General features: G+C 41.2%; 1 protein-coding gene across 1 annotated transcript; it reads right to left on the reverse strand.

Moving 5' to 3' along the window:
• Nucleotides 1–2,939: 2,939 nt before the first annotated feature.
• LOC127265536 (acyltransferase GLAUCE-like) lies at nucleotides 2,940–4,840 on the reverse strand. Its single transcript, XM_051295365.1, has 2 exons — nucleotides 4,217–4,840; nucleotides 2,940–4,073 (listed from the first exon to the last, which is right to left on the reverse strand). Exons 1-2 carry the CDS (start codon nucleotides 4,679–4,681, stop codon nucleotides 3,105–3,107), a joined length of 1,434 nt encoding a protein of 477 aa, XP_051151322.1. The 5' UTR covers nucleotides 4,682–4,840; the 3' UTR covers nucleotides 2,940–3,104.
• Nucleotides 4,841–17,684: the final 12,844 nt, after the last annotated feature.

Consider the following 17,684-nt stretch of genomic DNA (forward strand, 5'->3'; position numbering starts at 1 on the left):
TGTTTTTGAAGGTGAATATGAGATGGAGTGCAAGGTACATAAATCAATTAAATGCTACACACTCATCTGATTGCGGTGCAGCGAATTCCAGTCACTAGGGGATTATGAGTTTATCCTCGGTTAATTAGATTTTTAAACCTTGTTTAGTCAGGTTTTTAATCTCTAATCTCCAGAAATTATATTGCCTTTATTTTAATATTCGAACAGTTTCTTGTTGATGTTTTTTTTGTTCTTGACAGATTAGAAAAACATACCAGAAACAGTCAAAATTATGATTACCCACCTATGACTTCCATTATAATTCAATTCTTTCATTATAATTGGTATATGCAAATATGTTTTATTTCACACAGAAAGGATCAGATAAAGAACAAATTGGCAGAAAAGAAATTAACGTGTAACAAATCATAAATATCAAAAGAGAAAGATCAAATTGGCCGAAGATAAAGATGCAAAATGACAATCGAAAAGAAGACGATAAAGGCAGGCGGGGCAGGCGGCTACGGTTAGACTTGAACAATAAGATAGGAAAGTGAATATGAAAATTGTAAAAACAAAATTTTCTTTTAAGGAAAAAAAAAAATTGATTAAAAAATAATTTTCTAAATTGAAACATGTATCGTAATCTGGCACTCGGAACACATTTTCGGTATAGGATTGAATGAACTCATACGATACGACGGAGGAGCAGTGAATAGTACCGGATTGGATGCCCTATTTATTCCAAGTGAAAAAAATTAGTATAAAATAAAAAATAAACAACAGAACAAAAGTGAAAATATCAGACACCCTTGAGATTATATATAAAAAATAAATAAATAATTAGGAAGTATACTCTTCAAGACATCTCTTTCAAGATGTCTAAGATACCTACTTTGTCATATGTCATATGATATGTTTATTATATATATTTATATAATTTGTTTATGTAATTTATATTAATATATTATTATATTTTTATTTTTATAATATTTTTATAATTTATAAGATTTTATATTCTACAAAATGATTTAATTAGCTGTTTGACTAGTGGATTCGATGTTATATTAAAGTGTTTGGTAACTGTTTGACATTAGTAATTTATATTGATATGTTATTTTTTCAAATATTTAATTTGGTTTAAAGGTAAAAATATCATTACATTTGTATAAATTTTTATACAAATGTCATTATATTTGTATTATAAGACACTAATAAAAATATTTTTATCTTTTTTATTTAATTTGTACTATATATATTGATATAATAGTTAATATTCAAATATCAACCAGAAAAAAAAAATGTAAACCTTTAAAATGGACGGATGAACAATAAAAGTATTAATTACTATTTTAATAAATTAAATATTACAAAAATATAAGTGGCTCGGTGTAATATGAGAAATTATGTAAAAATATAAAATATACTATTATTTTAGATTGAATATTTAATTTTTTGATTTTTGTAATATTTTTTTTGACTTTTTTTTAATTAATTTTTTGATTTTTTGATTTTTTTTAATGAAATATTGTGTTTGTTTATACTCCATCCCATAAATATAATCTTAATTGGGTTGGACACGAAATTTGAAAAATATTGATATTATATTGATAAAAAATATGGATAAAATTTTTTTTTGCCTTGTGAGTGTATTAGTGTAAAAAATAATGACAATTGTGTAATAAAAATAAAATAGTAAGAGTAATTTTATGGTGATATAGTTATTTATTGAAATAAAACTATTATTTTGAGACAAATAAAAATAATAAATAAGTCCATTGTATTGAGACGGATGGATTATTATTTTAAAAAATTATAATTTAAAAATAATATTGAAAGAATAGAACAAATATTAATTCAATATTGATCAAATATTAAATTAATAAAAAATTGTGATTAAGAAAATCTAATATATATATTTAGGATGGAGAGTGTATCGCCACGTGGTGACATCAGTTTTTTATTTTTTTGTGGGCTCCACTATTTTAAATAATAATAAAATAAAATCAAAGAAAGGGACAGGTGGGTGGGATTGTGGAATAATAACAATATAATACTATGTCCTTTTGGGGTTCATTTATTTTGTGGATGATTTTTGAGTATCAATTATTATATTAAAAAATTATAAATTATAAAAAAAATTGTAAAATAAAAAGAATATTATTTATATAATTTTTATGTAATAAATAAATAAATAATATTAAAAATTAATTATGTAAAATAATTTAATTTATTTAAATAATTTTTATATTAAAAATTTATATTAAAAGTAATTTAATTATTGTATAACAACAATTAATTTTAACCATTCAATGTGCTCCCTAGTAGATATAAATATATAATGATGTGAAAAATAAAAATTAAATAAAAATTTAGACTGAATTTCTTTATTATGTATATAAAATGATGAAAGGGTTTTGTTAGCCTGTCCCATCTTCCCTATTTTTCTTATAACAACCAATAATGTGGCATTATGTGTCTTTTATCTTTTTATTTTTATCAAAATTTTATTTTATAATTCAGCATTATATTTAAGCTTATCTTTCTTTTTGCTAAGACACGATGACAGATTTAATTGAACTCGTGGGACGAAGACCAACTTTGTTCTACTTGAGGACGACGAACTCTGTAAAGAAAGAGAGAGGCCTTGTTCCGTCAGATTATGGGTTTAAACTCCACGTCTTAGGTTATGTGTCGATTTGTTTAGTGTGACTTTCTCGTCAGACTTGATTTGCAGGTATTAGGTTCCACCGAAAGTTTAATCAGTGTACGAAAACGGCTGCGGATTCACGTCATAAAAAAAAAAAAACAAGGGCCCATTCAATTTTAAGGTTAAGTTTTTCTTTTTAATTTAATTTTTTATTCTATGCGATTTAATTATAAAATAAAATTTAATGAAAAATAAAAAATAAAAAATAAAAAAATAATAATAATAACATAAAAGTAAAAATAAATGGAGATATCTAATAACATGTATCTTTTATTGCAGATGTCGTTAGAAAGAACAGACATACGCTCAACATGACATGCCAGCCTGGCGGAGGCGGCATGGACTAACCACAACACAACACAACACTGTAATATTACTGCAGTCGCACAACAGTAGTAGTAGTAACTACAGTAATTCATTCATTGGAGAAGAAGTCAAGGAAGTGGGCCTGGAAGCGCTCCATCTCCGGTGGGGGGAGCGCCACCAGGGCATTTATATCAATTCCGGCGTGACCAGCACCTTGACCCTCATTGGCAGAGGCAGTGGGGGTGGGGAACATCCAGCATATGTCTTTCCTGTGGTTGGGCATGGGGCCGCAGTGTCGCGCCTTTCCCCAGGGGAACTCCACCTCCCCAAACCCCAGCCTCAGCCACGAGCTCACCATATAATCCCCGTAGGGCAGCCCCCGGTTAACCCCCAGCCAGTCTATGGCCGACCTCACGTACGAGTCCCCGATCTTCATGGGCCCCTCCGCCACCATCTCCACCAGCTTCCCGAACGAGCCCTTGCCCTTCTCCATTTCCTCGCACTTCTCCGACGACTGGGCTACCAGCACCGCGTTTCCGCAGTAGGATTCTGGCAGTGCCGGACTCAGCCTCGCCCTGATGTCGATCACATTAAGAAACCTCGACACTCGCTCTCTGTCGCTGCTGCCACTGTCCCCGTCCCCATCCTTCCACGACGAAAGGGCTTTGCACCGCCATATGAGCGCCGTCGCCACGCTGTAGCTGCTGATCTTGGTATTAGTGCGACCATCTGCATCTGCATCTGCAGCTGCCACTTCCTTGAGAAATTTTATGTCGGCTGGGGTTAGCCTGAACACTCTGAACTCCAATTCTTCTCTCTGGCAATCGAAGACTGGAGGGCCTGATGAATTGGGGGCCGTCTCCGGTATGAAGAACTCCTGGTGCTGGAAATCCACTTGCGGTGGAGACCTGCCAACGAGCAGGCGACGGTCGAGACAGGGGATAACCGCCAAGGGCCTCTCGTCCTCGAAAGCCTGGGAGGCCAGGTTTTGCTTGAATGCCCTGGCGCTCATTCCGTCCAAAAGAATGTGATTCGATGACATGCCGATCGCAAAACCGCCGCACTTGAACGACGTTACCTGCATGCCTCCCCCCGCCATCAACAAATTTATAATATCGTAATTAAGCTTATCTATCTATCTATCTATCTTCGACCAATGAAGCACTGCACAGTGTAGCAGTACATATTATATTACTTGAAGTCATGAATGAATCGAATTACCTGAAGAGTGAAAAGTGGTTGATCCCCATCTTTAATGTTATCCAGGGTTTCCGGCGCAAGGTGTTGGAAGGCAGGGTTGGGACGGACCACATCCCCGAGATCGGCAAGGGATAACTCAGAAGAAGCCACCACAAAGCCTACCCCGGCGGCGTTGCAGTCTATCTCAAGGCGGCCCTGTAGCTCCTGGTTCAACTTGAGTCTTCCGGCCATAAAGTCATAGGTGAGCAGCAGTCTCTGGAGTGCGGTTCTGAGCCGTTGGGCGATGACTTGCGGGGGAAAGTCGGGGTTGGAGGGGAAGAAGTAGGCGGTGGGGACGCTGTAGTTGAGGATCTGGTCGATGTTAGAGAGAAAGAGGGATTTTGGGTGAGATGGTGGTGGCGGGGATACCAGGGTGGATTCGTGGACTGTCAGCTTGAGGTCCGGGACCGCAGGATTGGGGGAGAGAATCGCCGCAGCCGCCGACATGGATGAATGAAGATGATAAAGACGAAGAAGGTAGACAGAGCAATGAATCAAGGCAAGAATGTGCTTCAAATCAGGTGGATGAATTTAAGCTTATAAGGCAAGTAGGGTTGAAAGATATATATATATGCATCCAGGTAAGGTTGAGTCCGAGTCCGAGTCCTTGTCCCCGAGCCTGTCCCTCCCTAGCAAGTAGCAACAAGCTCACAAATGGATTGCCAGCCAAACAACCTGCCAGCTTTCTTCATTATTTGAAAGTTAAATGTAATAAATGCGACCGTTGATTAATAAGGACATGCAGATGGATGGCTTGCTACCTGATTAATGAATTGAATTGGGATGCTATGTGCGCACATGTTTTTCAAGTATTATTACTATTTTGTTCGCAGATGGTACATGTGCCGTGGCGTTGAAAACGATGACTCCAAGAATCATTCATGTTTAATTATGTGGTAGTGGTTGTATAAAGATAGTCAATGGATCGGATGGTAGAGAATTTGTGTCTTATTTGAGCTTGGAAAGCCGAGTTAAAATACTCATCAAATTAAAAATAATATCTTCGTCATTGTTGTTACACATCCAAGATCAATATATCATATATACACAATAAAACCACTAATTAAACCAAAGAACTTAAAGAATTTTTTATTAAACGAAAGCAAATGTTCGGACTCAGGTTACCCAATCTAATATCGATCCTAAAATCCACTGTAACGCACAATATCAACCCAAACACAACCGACATCCACGGAAACGCAACAAACATGCGAACCAAACCACGATCTAACGAAAACACAAGCGATATTAAGCCTAATCCTTCCCAACAGACAATATAATCAATACATTGGAAAGGAACGCTCGAAATCGTAAATCGAACCGAGGAACAGCCTCAGCACAGGCTGTTTATCGAAGAGCTCAGTCGAACCAGTCGAATCGCCGGACAGATCACCGGAGAAACCCAAGGAAGATCGCTGGAGTTGCCGTCGTCAATTAGGGCTTCTAGAGAGAAGATTAGAGAATGGGGGGGGGGGAGAATGTGAGGATGAGTGAGTGTATGTATGTGTCTCTTTATCAGACCGGTCCCCCCTCCCCTCTGCCCCTTTATATATCAGAGACAGAACCGGGCCGGGTTCGGTTCTTGGGCGGTTCAGCTATGGACCGCCGGTTTCACAAAGAACCGGATCTGGTTCGGGTCACTGGATCCGGGTTTCGGGTTGTGCGGGTTTGTACATTACCGGCCTCACTTGTCATTGGCAAAAAATAACTCCACAATCTTCACCTTTTTGGGCATGGAAAAAGTGGCACATCATGGATGACATCACGGTCCGAGCAATGATCGCTTTCAATCTTTTAACCTGCGGACTTACCTACCAAGATTAGAATTCTCAAAACAAAACAAACAAAAAAATTTCCATTCCAGCACCCAAAAAAACAGAAACAGAACCAGAACCAGGGAAAAAAAAAGTAAATTACAGTTTGAAAAAACCAAATTCTAATCAAAAGTATCAATGTACACCATTTTCTTACACAAGTTAAATTTTGAAAACGACAAAACTTTAGTCCCCATGTCCGCAGGGTTATATTCAGTTGGAATTTTTTCAAGTTTCAAAAACCCTTTTGACACAATATCGCGTATAAATGAAACCTAACATCCATAGTACCAACCAAATATCTAAACACACATTTTAATGCATTCCAATGTTCCACACCCGGATTAGCCATATATTGACTCAAGCAACTAATGGCATATGCTAAATCGGGTATAGTACACACCATTAGGTACATGATGGAGCCTATGGCATTAGAGTAAGGAACATTCTTCATGTAAATCACATCACTTTCAAATTTTGGACATTGTTCTTTAGTTAAAATGAAATTAGATGCTAAAGGGACTGTTGAGCATTTTGCATCACACATTGAAAACTCTTTCAGAATTTTCTTAATATAAGAAGATTGGTTAAGAAACAACATATTCTCTCTTCTATTCCTCACTATATTCATGCCAAGTATTACTTTTGCATCCCCTAAATATTTCATATCAAATTTCTTACTTAAACAATTTTTCACATGATTTATTGACTTCAAACAAGGACCCATCAACAACATATCATCAACATACAACAGTAAGAATATAGGATATTTACATGTTATCTTAAAATATAAGCAATGGTCAAAGTTACTTCTAATGAATTCCATAAATCTCATGCATTCATCAAATTTTAAGTTCTGTTGCCTAGGGGACTAATTTAATCCATAGAGTGATTTCTTTAAAAGACAAACATGATTTGTTTTATTTTTATCAAGATAATGTTCCGGTTGTTTCATGTATATCTTCTCAACTAAATCACCATGTAAAAATGCTGTTTTTACATCTAATTGTATCAATTCCCAATCAAAATAAGCAACCAAAGTAAGCATGCATCTTATAGTAGAATATTTAACAACCGGCGCAAATATCTCATTGTAATTTATACCTTCTTTTTGAGTATATCCCTTAGCAACTAATCTAGCTTTAAATCTAACTCCATTTTCACCTTGTTTGACTTTATACAACCATTTACATTCAATTACAGAATAGTTAGGCAATCTTTGCACCAAATTCCAGGTATTATTATCATTTAGAGATTTCATCTCTTCATTCATAGCCTTAACCCATTCATTTCTATGTTTAGAGTTTATTGCCTCATGGTATGACTTTGGTTCATTCCCATCTAATGACTCAAACACATTATGAACAAATGAAGTAACATCAAAGTCATTCAATCTAGATGGAAGCCTAATGTTCCGCCTACTTCTATCCGTAGTTAATTGATAATTCTCAAGATTATAAGGTTCAACATCAGCAAGATCAGAAACAGAAACTTCACTTATATTTCCAGGACTGTTGCCTGGTCCAAATTTAGCAACTTCTGTGCTGTAATCTGGATCAGCACTGGTTGTATAAAAAACAGCCTCATTTGGAGCAAAATTCTCACTTAATTCAGCCTCTTCTTCGGCTGGATTAAAATGAATTTGTTCAACCTCACTTGGAGTATTATTTGAGTTACTTATTATTGAATTTTCATCAATTTTAGACTGATTTTCTTTCAAACAGGGCATTTCAGTTTCATTAAATGCTACATCTCGACTAATAAATGTTTTAAAACCAGGCTTTGAATTTAACCACAACCTATATCCCTTTACTCCTTCTGGATATCCTAGAAAGACACATTTCTCAGCCCTAGGCTCAAGTTTATCACTTAAAACACGTGCAAACGCTGAACAACCAAAGACTCTTAGATTTGACAAATCTATATGTCTACCACTCCAAATATACTCGGGACAAGCACCTTTTAAAGGTACTGAGGGAGATCTATTTATTAGGTAGGTGGCTATTTTAACAGCCTCGCCCCAAAAACTCTTGGATAAACCCGAAGAAGCTAATAAGCTTCGAACTCTTTCCAATAAAGTTCGGTTCATCCTTTCAGCAACCCCATTTTGTTGGGGGTTGTAAGGGGCTGTTTTATGCTTTCTTATTCCATTTTCAATACAAAAATTATCAAACCATGTATTGCAAAATTCCAAACCATTATCAGTCCTTAAGGACTTAATCCTCTTTCCCGTTTGATTTTCAATTTCAATTTTCCAGTTTTTAAAAGTCTCAAATACATCAGATTTCTGTTTCAGCAAAAAAATCCAAACCTTTCTTGAAAAATCATCAATTATAGACAAGAAATATCTTCTCCCTCCATGTGTGGGTTCACTTGAAGGACCCGACACATCCGAGTGAAGATATTCCAAGCAATCTCTTGAAAAAATTCTATTTTCAGTTGGTTTTTGAGGAAATGAAACTTTATGGTGTTTTCCATAAATGCAATTTTCACAAAATGGTAAAGCTGAAAGTTTTTCAAGACCAAAATATCCAGATTTTTGTAAAATTTCTAACCCTCTATTACTCAAATGACCCAATCTTCTATGCCACAACACAGTGTTATCCTTTACAACATTAACACACAATTCAGATTTAATTTCAGGCACAACAGTCACCACATAGAGGTTATTCCTCAAAACAGCCTTGAAAATAACTAAAGAACCCTTTGTAATTTTCATAAAATTCATTCCCCATTTCCCCTCTAATCCTAGAGAAGACAAACCAACACAAGAAAGCAAATTGTTTTGACAAATTTGGAACATGTCTCACATTGCAAAGTTTCAACACATTTCCTGAACCAAATCTTAACACAACAGTCCCTATTCCCACGACTCCACAAACCCTATTATCAGCCATTATAACATTGCAATTTGAAAGAGTTTTGTAATCACAAAAAAATTCCTTAAAAGGAGTCATATGATAGGTACAAGCCGAGTCTAATAACCACTCATTTTTGTTAAAATCTGTTATATTTGAACAATCAGCTGTTACAGCAAACACTTCACCCGCACATTCATCATGTAATATCAAGTTTGCTTGCTCATTCAAAACAGCATTCATAGGGGTTGTTCCTATGTTCAAATTGTTATTATTGTTTGCATTGTTTCTACCTTTTTTAGGGCAGTTCCTAATGAAATGTGAGGGATCCCCACAATTAAAGCACCTTCTAATGAACTTAGAGGGTGTTTGTGACCTATTTCTTGACTTACTTCTAGGTTTCTTCTTATATTGACTATTGTAGGAGCTGTTTCCATGTTTATTAGTATTAAAAGAAGAACCATTCTTGTTAGGCCTAAAAGGAGATCTACCCCTAACATGCATGACTTCACCATATGATTGTTTGTTAGATTTATTAAGTTGCAAGTCTACTTCCTTACTTTTTAGACCATTTATAACCACATCAAGTGTAATTACATCCCTACCATATTTTATTGTTGATTTTACATCTGAATATGAACTAGGAATGACATTTAACAAGACAATAGAGCTGTAATTATCTATTGTTTTGTCCCCTGTTAGTTTAATATCTTGAATTAATTTGGTAAAACCATCTAAATTTTCATCTATTGACTTTGAAAGGTCTAATTTGTAACTAAAAAACTTTTCTAAAAGATGTATTCTATTTGGAAGAGAAATTTCAGTATACATTTCATTTAATTTGTCTCATACGTCCTTGGCTGATTCATAAACCCCTAATTTTCTAATTACAGAATCAGCTAAGTTCAAGATAATACAAGATGATGCAAGTTCATCCAGCTCATTCCTCTTTGCAGTAGGAATATCAGCTGCTGGATCAACTTCCACAGCTTTTATTAATCTTTGGGTTACAAGAATACTTCTCATTTTTTGTTTCCAAATAACAAAATCAGATTTTCCATCAAAAGGTTGTATATTAAAATAGTTTTGACCTGCCATTTTACTGATTTTAGAAAATATCTCACTGTATTTTTAAAAAACAGTCCAGATTTTCACAAAATTGATTTTAAACAATCAACCAGCTTCTGGTTTTGCTTAGGTAAACCAAAAATTGCAAACAACCTCAATTTTGACTTACTAATATCAACCAATCCTTGAGTTAGTTTCTTTTGAAAACCAACTTTTATGGTAGTTAATATTACTAACTGAAAAACAGTTATCTAACTAATTCACAACAAGACTTGACAACTAACCACTCAACAACCACAGCAAATCACTTAACAAACAACCAAACAATTAACAGCCACAACAATTCACACAAAACAGCCAACTTAAACTCCCAATCAGCCAATTTAAAAACAAGCACAGCACAACACTCAAAATAGCACATTAACAGCTTGTATTTAAATGAAATTTTACCCACTCCTTGCTCCGCAACAGTTCTTTGGCGTTCTTTTTGTAATCCAGGCCACTTCATCTATTAAAACTTGTTCACTGCGCACTTAATACACAGATTAGTAAAGTTTGGATGGTTTAACTAAAAAGAAACCATACAAATCAACCAATATATGGGTGATTTCAAGTCTTAATCTCCTACAGGGCTAACTAAAGCCTTTTCAAGGAGAAATCAAACTTTTCAAGGGTGATTAACACCACTTCACAAACAAGTTTTCAATCCAGTAATATTTTCTAACTAGATTTCGCACAACCTTGAATCTATTTACAAAAAACCTTCTGGTTTTTACAATGAGAACAAGTTGTTCACCATAAATCTCGTTTTTCAACTTTCCAGTAAACTCAAAATGACATATTGGCTCTGATACCACTTGTTGTTACATATCCAAGATCAATATGTCATATATACACAATAAAACCACTAATTAAACCAAAGAACTTAAAGAATCTTTTATTAAACAAAAGCAAATGTTCGGACTCAGGTTACCCAATCTAATATCGATCCTAAAACCCACTGTAACGCACAATATCAACCCAAACACAACCGACATCCACGGAAACACAACAAACATGCGAACCAAACCACGATCTAACGAAAACACAAGCGATTTTAAGCCTAATCCTTCCCAACAGACAATATAATCAATACGCTGTAAAGGAACGCTCGAAATCGTAAATCGAACCGAGGAACAGCCTCAGCACAGGCTGTTTATCGAATAGCTCAGTCGAACCAGTCGAATCGCCGGACAGATCACCGGAGAAACCCAAGGAAGATCGCTGGAGTTGCCGTCGTCGATTAGGGCTTCTAGAGAGAAGATTAGAGAATGAGGGGGGGGGGGGGGGGGAAGAATGTGAGGATGAGTGAGTGTATGTATGTGTCTCTTTATCAGACCGGTCCCCCCTCCCCTCTGCCCCTTTATATATCAGAGACAAAATCGGGCCGGGTTCGGTTCTTGGGCGGTTCAGCTATGGACCGCCGGTTTCACAAAGAATCGGATCTGATTCGGGTCACTGGATCCGGGTTTCGGATTGTGCGGATTTGTACATTACGGGCCTCACTTGTCATTGGCCAAAAATAACTCCACAGTCATACTGGCTAGTTATTTAATGGCCAGTTATTTTAAATAATATCAATCATGACCTCGTGAAGTTAGGTCATAAGGAAGGATTGGCTGCTTTATATTTTACTAAATCAGCTCTCTCATCTTGACCATGTGACGTTGGTTCACAAGGAAGAATATTGCTTGCTTTATATTTATTTATTAAATCAGCACTACTCATCATCTAATTATGAAGACCCAACAGCTAGGATAATGTGTCCGACTTCAACCCACTCCCTATCCTTGCTAAACCAATATGGTAATTGAATGACATAATAAACTACACGAGGTTCTTTAAAAAAACGAGGGTCAAGAGTTCCCGGTCTATTTAGAGCTTGGTCATCCCAAATCAACTCAAATTTCAAATCAGCACTTCGTTCTCCCGACTCTATGTTCAATTAAACTTATTTCATAATTAAGATTTAGGATAAAACACTTGCACACGCATACACAAATATACAAATACAAAAACACATAGGGTGTGTTTGTTTTATATTTTTGTTTGAAAGAATATATATATATATTTTATGTAAAATACAAAAGTATTGTATAAATAATATAAAAATAATAAATGTGCATAATATGTTAATTATTTTGAAAAAATATACTAAGAAATTTTTGATAAAAGAAAAAACTGCATTATTTTATGTAATTCATTGTATAATTTATTTATTTTTAATAATACAAAAATATGAAAATTTTTTTATTGCACTAGGTACGGATTCAAACTTTCGACGCCTCAAGTCACATGCTATTAGGGTTTAGGGTTTAGGGTTTAGGGTTTAGGGTTTAGGGTTTAGGTTTAGGGTTTAGGGTTTAGGGTTTAGGGTTTAGGGTTTAGGGTTTCGGGTTTCGGGTTTCGGGTTTCGGGTTTCGGGTTTCGGGTTTCGGGTTTAGGGTTTCGGGTTTAGGGTTTCGGGTTTCTGGTTTCGGGTTTCGGGTTTCGGGTTTCGGGTTTCGGGTTTAGGGTTTCGGGTTTAGGGTTTAGGGTTTCGGGTTTAGGGTTTCGGGTTTCGGGTTTGGGGTTTGGGGTTTGGGGTTTGGGGTTTAGGGTTTGGGGTTTGGGGTTTCGGGTTAGGGTTTAGGGTTTGGGGTTTGGGGTTTGGGGTTTGGGGTTTGGGGTTTCGGGTTTCGGGTTTCGGGTTTCGGGTTTCGGGTTTCGGGCTTAGGGCTTAGGGCTTAGGGCTTAGGGCTTAGGGCTTAGGGCTTAGGGCTTAGGGCTTAGGGCTTAGGGCTTAGGGTTTAGGGTTTAGGGTTTAGGGTTTAGGGTTTAGGGTTTAGGGTTTAGGGTTTAGGGTTGTTTTTTTTTTTTTTTTTTTGGCTGGGCTCAAAGAGCTGCCTACGTACCCCAACGGGATCAAGCCATACGTAGTTCTGTAAAGTTCGGTACAAGTGCTGTAAATGTAAATAAAGATTGTAAGCAACTAAAAGCTAACGGAAGCGAAAGCACGGGAGGCCCGCCGCGTCAGCATGGATGAGGCCACGGGTCCTCGCTGGGATGTCCGCCGGCTCAAGGATCCGCATATGAGGAAGGGCAACAGAGGTGTTCGCCAAGTTGTCCGCCACTTTATTGCCCTCGCGGAAAATATGAGAGATCCTCCACTCGATGCTACGAAGCTGTAGGCGCAGATGGTGGAGACAAGGCTGGAGAGTCCAGTGTCCCGTCGAGGAGGAGATGAGAGAGATACTGCTGGCCGAGTCCATCTCGATCCAGAGAGGGAGGAGGCCGCGGGCAACCGCCAGGTCCACTCCAGATCGAATCGCCTGCAGTTCGGCCAAAGTGTTCGTCGTATTCAAAAGGGGAACTTGGAATGCCACAATTGGGGCGCCAGTGGCATCCCGAATGACGCCCGCGGCTCCAGCGGCGCCTGGATTCTCGAGTGATGCCCCATCAGTGTTGAGTTTGAACCAGCCTGGAGACGGGGCTTCCCAGCGTACCATGACCGGCGGCCGAAGAACCGGAGGTGGGAGGCGAAGACCGAGACGAGAGGCTAGGTGCACCTCCCCAGGCCAGTGCTGACGCTGAAGGAGGCCAGCACGGCCTAAGACCTGCAAATGACAGTGAATACGCCAAATAATCCGGTCAGATGAAATCTGGATACCTCGGTGTTTGGCGTCATTCCTTGCCGTCCAAAGAAACCAGAAGGCCAGGAGCGGTATATAAGTACGGATACTCCGCGCATGTGGGGAGGACAGACGCCAAGCGGAAACCATCAGGTGGGGCGCATGTGTCCGCGGGATTTGGATATGAAATAGATCAGCAAGATGGCGCCACACGCGCTGGGCAACCGCCGACGAGAAGAATAAGTGCTCGATCGTCTCAGACTCCCGACAGCACTGGCAGCAAGAGACAATAGGGAGGCCCATCTTCCGTAAGGCCTCATCGACGGGTATCCGACGGCGAAATAAACGCCATAGGAAAACCGACATTGTAGGAGTAAGAAGCGGCGACCACAAGCTGCAAGAGAGCCAGCTCCGTGCTCCAGCAGTTCGGCTCATCTCCCATGCTGAGGATGTAGAGAAAGTACCTGTGGTCGAGGCCTTCCAGATCGGCTGATCCGCAATCTGGAGATCAGAAGGAATCGCCGAGACCTGCTGAACAAGGGTTTCAGGGAGATAAGCTCGGAGGCGCGGCAAGTCCCACGTCCCGTTAACCCACATCTCTTTCACCCGTATCGGCGGAGGGCGGTCCTGGCGGTCAGCGCAGAGCGGACGATCTCCACACCAATTATCATACCAGAAGAAGCAGTCCCCACGTCCCAAATTCCAAGTGATCTGAGTCTGTGCCTCGTCTCGAACCTGGCAGAGACGCTTCCAAACCGGGCTGTCGTAGCTCCTGCAGGGTGCAAATCCTGGAAATGAATTCCGAAAATATTTCTGTTGAAGCGCGCGAGCCCAAAGGGAGGAGCCATCTCTGAGTCGCCACCACAGTTTAAACGAGAAGGCCCGAACCGTATCGGCCAGGCGTCGAATGCCAAGTCCACCTTCTTCCTGTGGCCGTGCAATATCCGCCCAGGAGATCCAATGGCGGCGTCGGTGCCCGTGATAAGAACCCCAGAAAAAACGAGCAAAAAGTTGCTCCACAGAGTGAAGTACCGCCTGGGGGGGCAAAGTACCTGCAGCAGATATAGGGGGAGCGAGAACAAAGTGCTCCTGATTAACTGTAATCGACCCCCGTGAGATAGAACCGAGCGATCCCAGCGCTGCAGATAACGACGGAGTTTTCCAAGGAGTTCCTCATAAAGAATATTGCGCCGATTGCCCACATAGAGGGGCGCACCAAGATATGTAAGAGGGAGTTCAGCTGCGCCAAAACCAGTCACCGATTGGAGCTGTCGTTGAACATTCTCCGGGCACTGGCGGCTGAAAACAAGCTGGCTTTTCTGACAGTTCACCTTCTGGCCAGTAATCCGTGCGTAAGTCGTCAGAAAGTCGGTCAGAAGGCTTATGCGATTGCCACAGGTATTAGCGAATATGAGAACATCATCCGCATAAGCAAGGTGCGTCAGCCGGAACCGACCACGACACCGATAGTACAGATCCGGAAAACGGCTGTAGAGGCGCTCCAAGCCGCGTGATAAGAGATCTGCAGCCAAGACAAAAAGGGTCGGGGACAAGGGGTCTCCCTGCCTAAGGCCTCGCGAGGAGGGGAAGAAGCCACCCAGGTCCCCATTCACAAGGATCGAGTACCACGCATGCTCAACACAGTTCATAATCAAAGTGATGAAGTGAGCCGGGAAACCGAACCTGGAAAGGGCGTGCCGTAAGAACCGCCATGACACCCGATCGTACGCCTTGTTAAGGTCCAATTTCAGCAATAAATTGTGCGAGTCTCCTCTCAGATTAAGATCATGGACCATCTCCGACGCTAACAGGATATTGTCCGCAATCGCGCGGCCTTTGACAAAGCCGCTCTGATGTGGCGATAGAAGCTGCGGCAGTAGAGGGCTAAGGCGCGTGGTGAGGAGCTTTGTGAAGATCTTACTGCTGACATTACAGAGGCTGATAGGCCGATAATCAGCCCATGCAAGTGGCCCCTCCTTCTTGGGGATAAGTACAAGAGTCGTCGCTGTATAAAACTTCAGGAGGGGGGCTCCCGAAAAGAAATCCAGTACAGCATCAAACACATCCTCCCGGATGATCTCCCAACATTTCTGGTAGAAGGCGGCAGAGAAGCCATCGGGGCCAGCCGCACTATCTTGATCAATCGAGAAGACCACAGCACGAATCTCCGCAAGTGTAGGCGGTTCAAGCAACCGAGTGCACTCGGCCGGCGGAACCTGGGGCGGTGGGTCTGCCAAGGCATCCATTTCCGATGTGTCGGCATCATCAGGCTGTCCCAACATCCCAGAGAAATAGGTAATGGCTGACTGCTTAATATCTGAGTGATCAGTGAGGGTACGAGCACCGTCAGCCATCGAGAAGATTGTCGCCCGCCGGCGTCGTTCCTTCACCATGGAATGGAACATACGGGAGTTCCGTTCTCCCTCGACCGCCCACCGACAGGCTGCTTTCTGTTTCCAGTAAGCCTCCTCCAGTGCAATCGCATGCGTCAAAGCCGCAGCGCTACGCTGACGGCGGAGGAGGTTGGCGTCAGAGGGATCCCGATCGAACTCCGCTTCACACTCCTCTGCGTCTTTTTCTGCTGCTGCCAATACCTGAAAAACATTCCCAAATACCTGTTTGTTCCACCACTTCAGAGCCTGTTTGAGTCGTCCAAGTTTCAGTCGCAGGTTGAGGAGACCGGTGGTGCCCGTCGGGACAACCCAACTCTGGCGGACGTGGTCCTGAAAAGTGTGGTGTCTGGTCCACATGTTCTGAAACCGGAATGCAGAGGCAAGGCGGTGTCTTTCATGCGAGAATCGGACCAAAAGCGGGGCGTGGTCCGAGTGCATCCGCGGGAGGTGTCTGACACGAGTCGTCTCAGCGAAATCCTCCCAGGCAGTGTTGTGGAGAATGCGGTCCAGGCGCTCCCAAACTCGTCGATTTGTCCATGTATGGGGGGAGCCTTCAAAACCGGCATCAATAAGATTCGCATCAAGGATAGCCGCTGAGAAATCCTGAATAGAGCGCAACTTAGGGCGACCTGGGCCCTTCCGTTCAGATATGTCGGCGATGGCATTAAAGTCGCCACCGATAAGCCAAGGAGACCCTAATGACGAGGCCGCTGTGTCCTGTAGGAAAGACCAGAGGGCACGGCGCTGGGTGACAGAACATCGCGCATAGATCCCAGATAGGAAAAAGGGCCGGCGGTGCTGCGGAGACGAAACCTGCACATGAAGACACTGATCGATCTCCGAAATAGGCTCCAGTTTATAGGAGTCATCAGCAAGAATCCAGATAGAATTGACCGCGTTGGTAAGCATCTGGGAGAAGCCAAAACGCCGGCAAAAGAAAGCAACATCCGCAAAAACCATAGGCTCCAGAAGAATAAGAATGCGGATACGGTGCTGCTTGCAGAGCCAATGTACCTCTCGTTGAGCTCGGGGGTTGCCAACTCCGCGCACATTCCAAACCAAGAGGGAGGTGTCTGTCATCGGGAACTGGCAGAAGGGCGACGAGAGGAACTTACTTGCTGACGAGAGATGCTGCGGGTAATCGGTCTAGAGAAGGTCGGCGGCAGAGCCTGTGGCCGGTCATCTGACACTGTCTCCAAAGATCCGCTGAGAGACGGAGGTTCAGCAGCCTGATTCAAAACGCACACCCCCCTGCTCGGATGCGACTCCGTCGACAGAGCGACTGCAGGGAGCGGTTCCGATGAAGTCCGCAGGAGGGGTGGGTTCGGACCAGATTCAGGGAGGAGCTCTGTCCCTGTAGTTGCATCAGTAGGTAGATCACCAGAGTGAAAATCAGTGGTACCTCTCGGGGAAAGAGACAGTGAATCGAGGAGGGGCGGTTGGCCATCCTTAATGAGGGGCGAGTCACCATCCGAGTCCTCGGCGAAAGTGGCTTGTAGTGCAGAGTCCTCCTCCCGCTGGGTGTCTGAGGAAGGAGAACCAGTAGCCGATAGGCATGTGTCCACTGAAAGATCACGTCGATCGCGGATAGGGGATGCAGGAGGTTCAGAGAGCAGCACTGCCTTCCCCTTATCCAGGCCATGACCAGAGGGGAGTCCCCAAACTGC

Source organism: Andrographis paniculata, unplaced genomic scaffold, assembly GCF_009805555.1.
Source record: "Andrographis paniculata isolate CXL003 unplaced genomic scaffold, ASM980555v1 Contig17END, whole genome shotgun sequence".
In the NCBI taxonomy this organism is placed as follows: domain Eukaryota; kingdom Viridiplantae; phylum Streptophyta; class Magnoliopsida; order Lamiales; family Acanthaceae; genus Andrographis; species Andrographis paniculata.

Coding starts and splice junctions, on each gene's coding strand:
- LOC127265536 (XM_051295365.1), bottom strand. CDS start 4,681: ATGTCGGCGGCTGCGGCGATTCTCTCCCCCAATCCTGCGGTCCCGGAC. Junction 4,074..4,216: donor AACCACTTTTCACTCTTCAG/GTAATTCGATTC, acceptor GGAGGCATGCAG/GTAACGTCGTTCAAGTGCGG.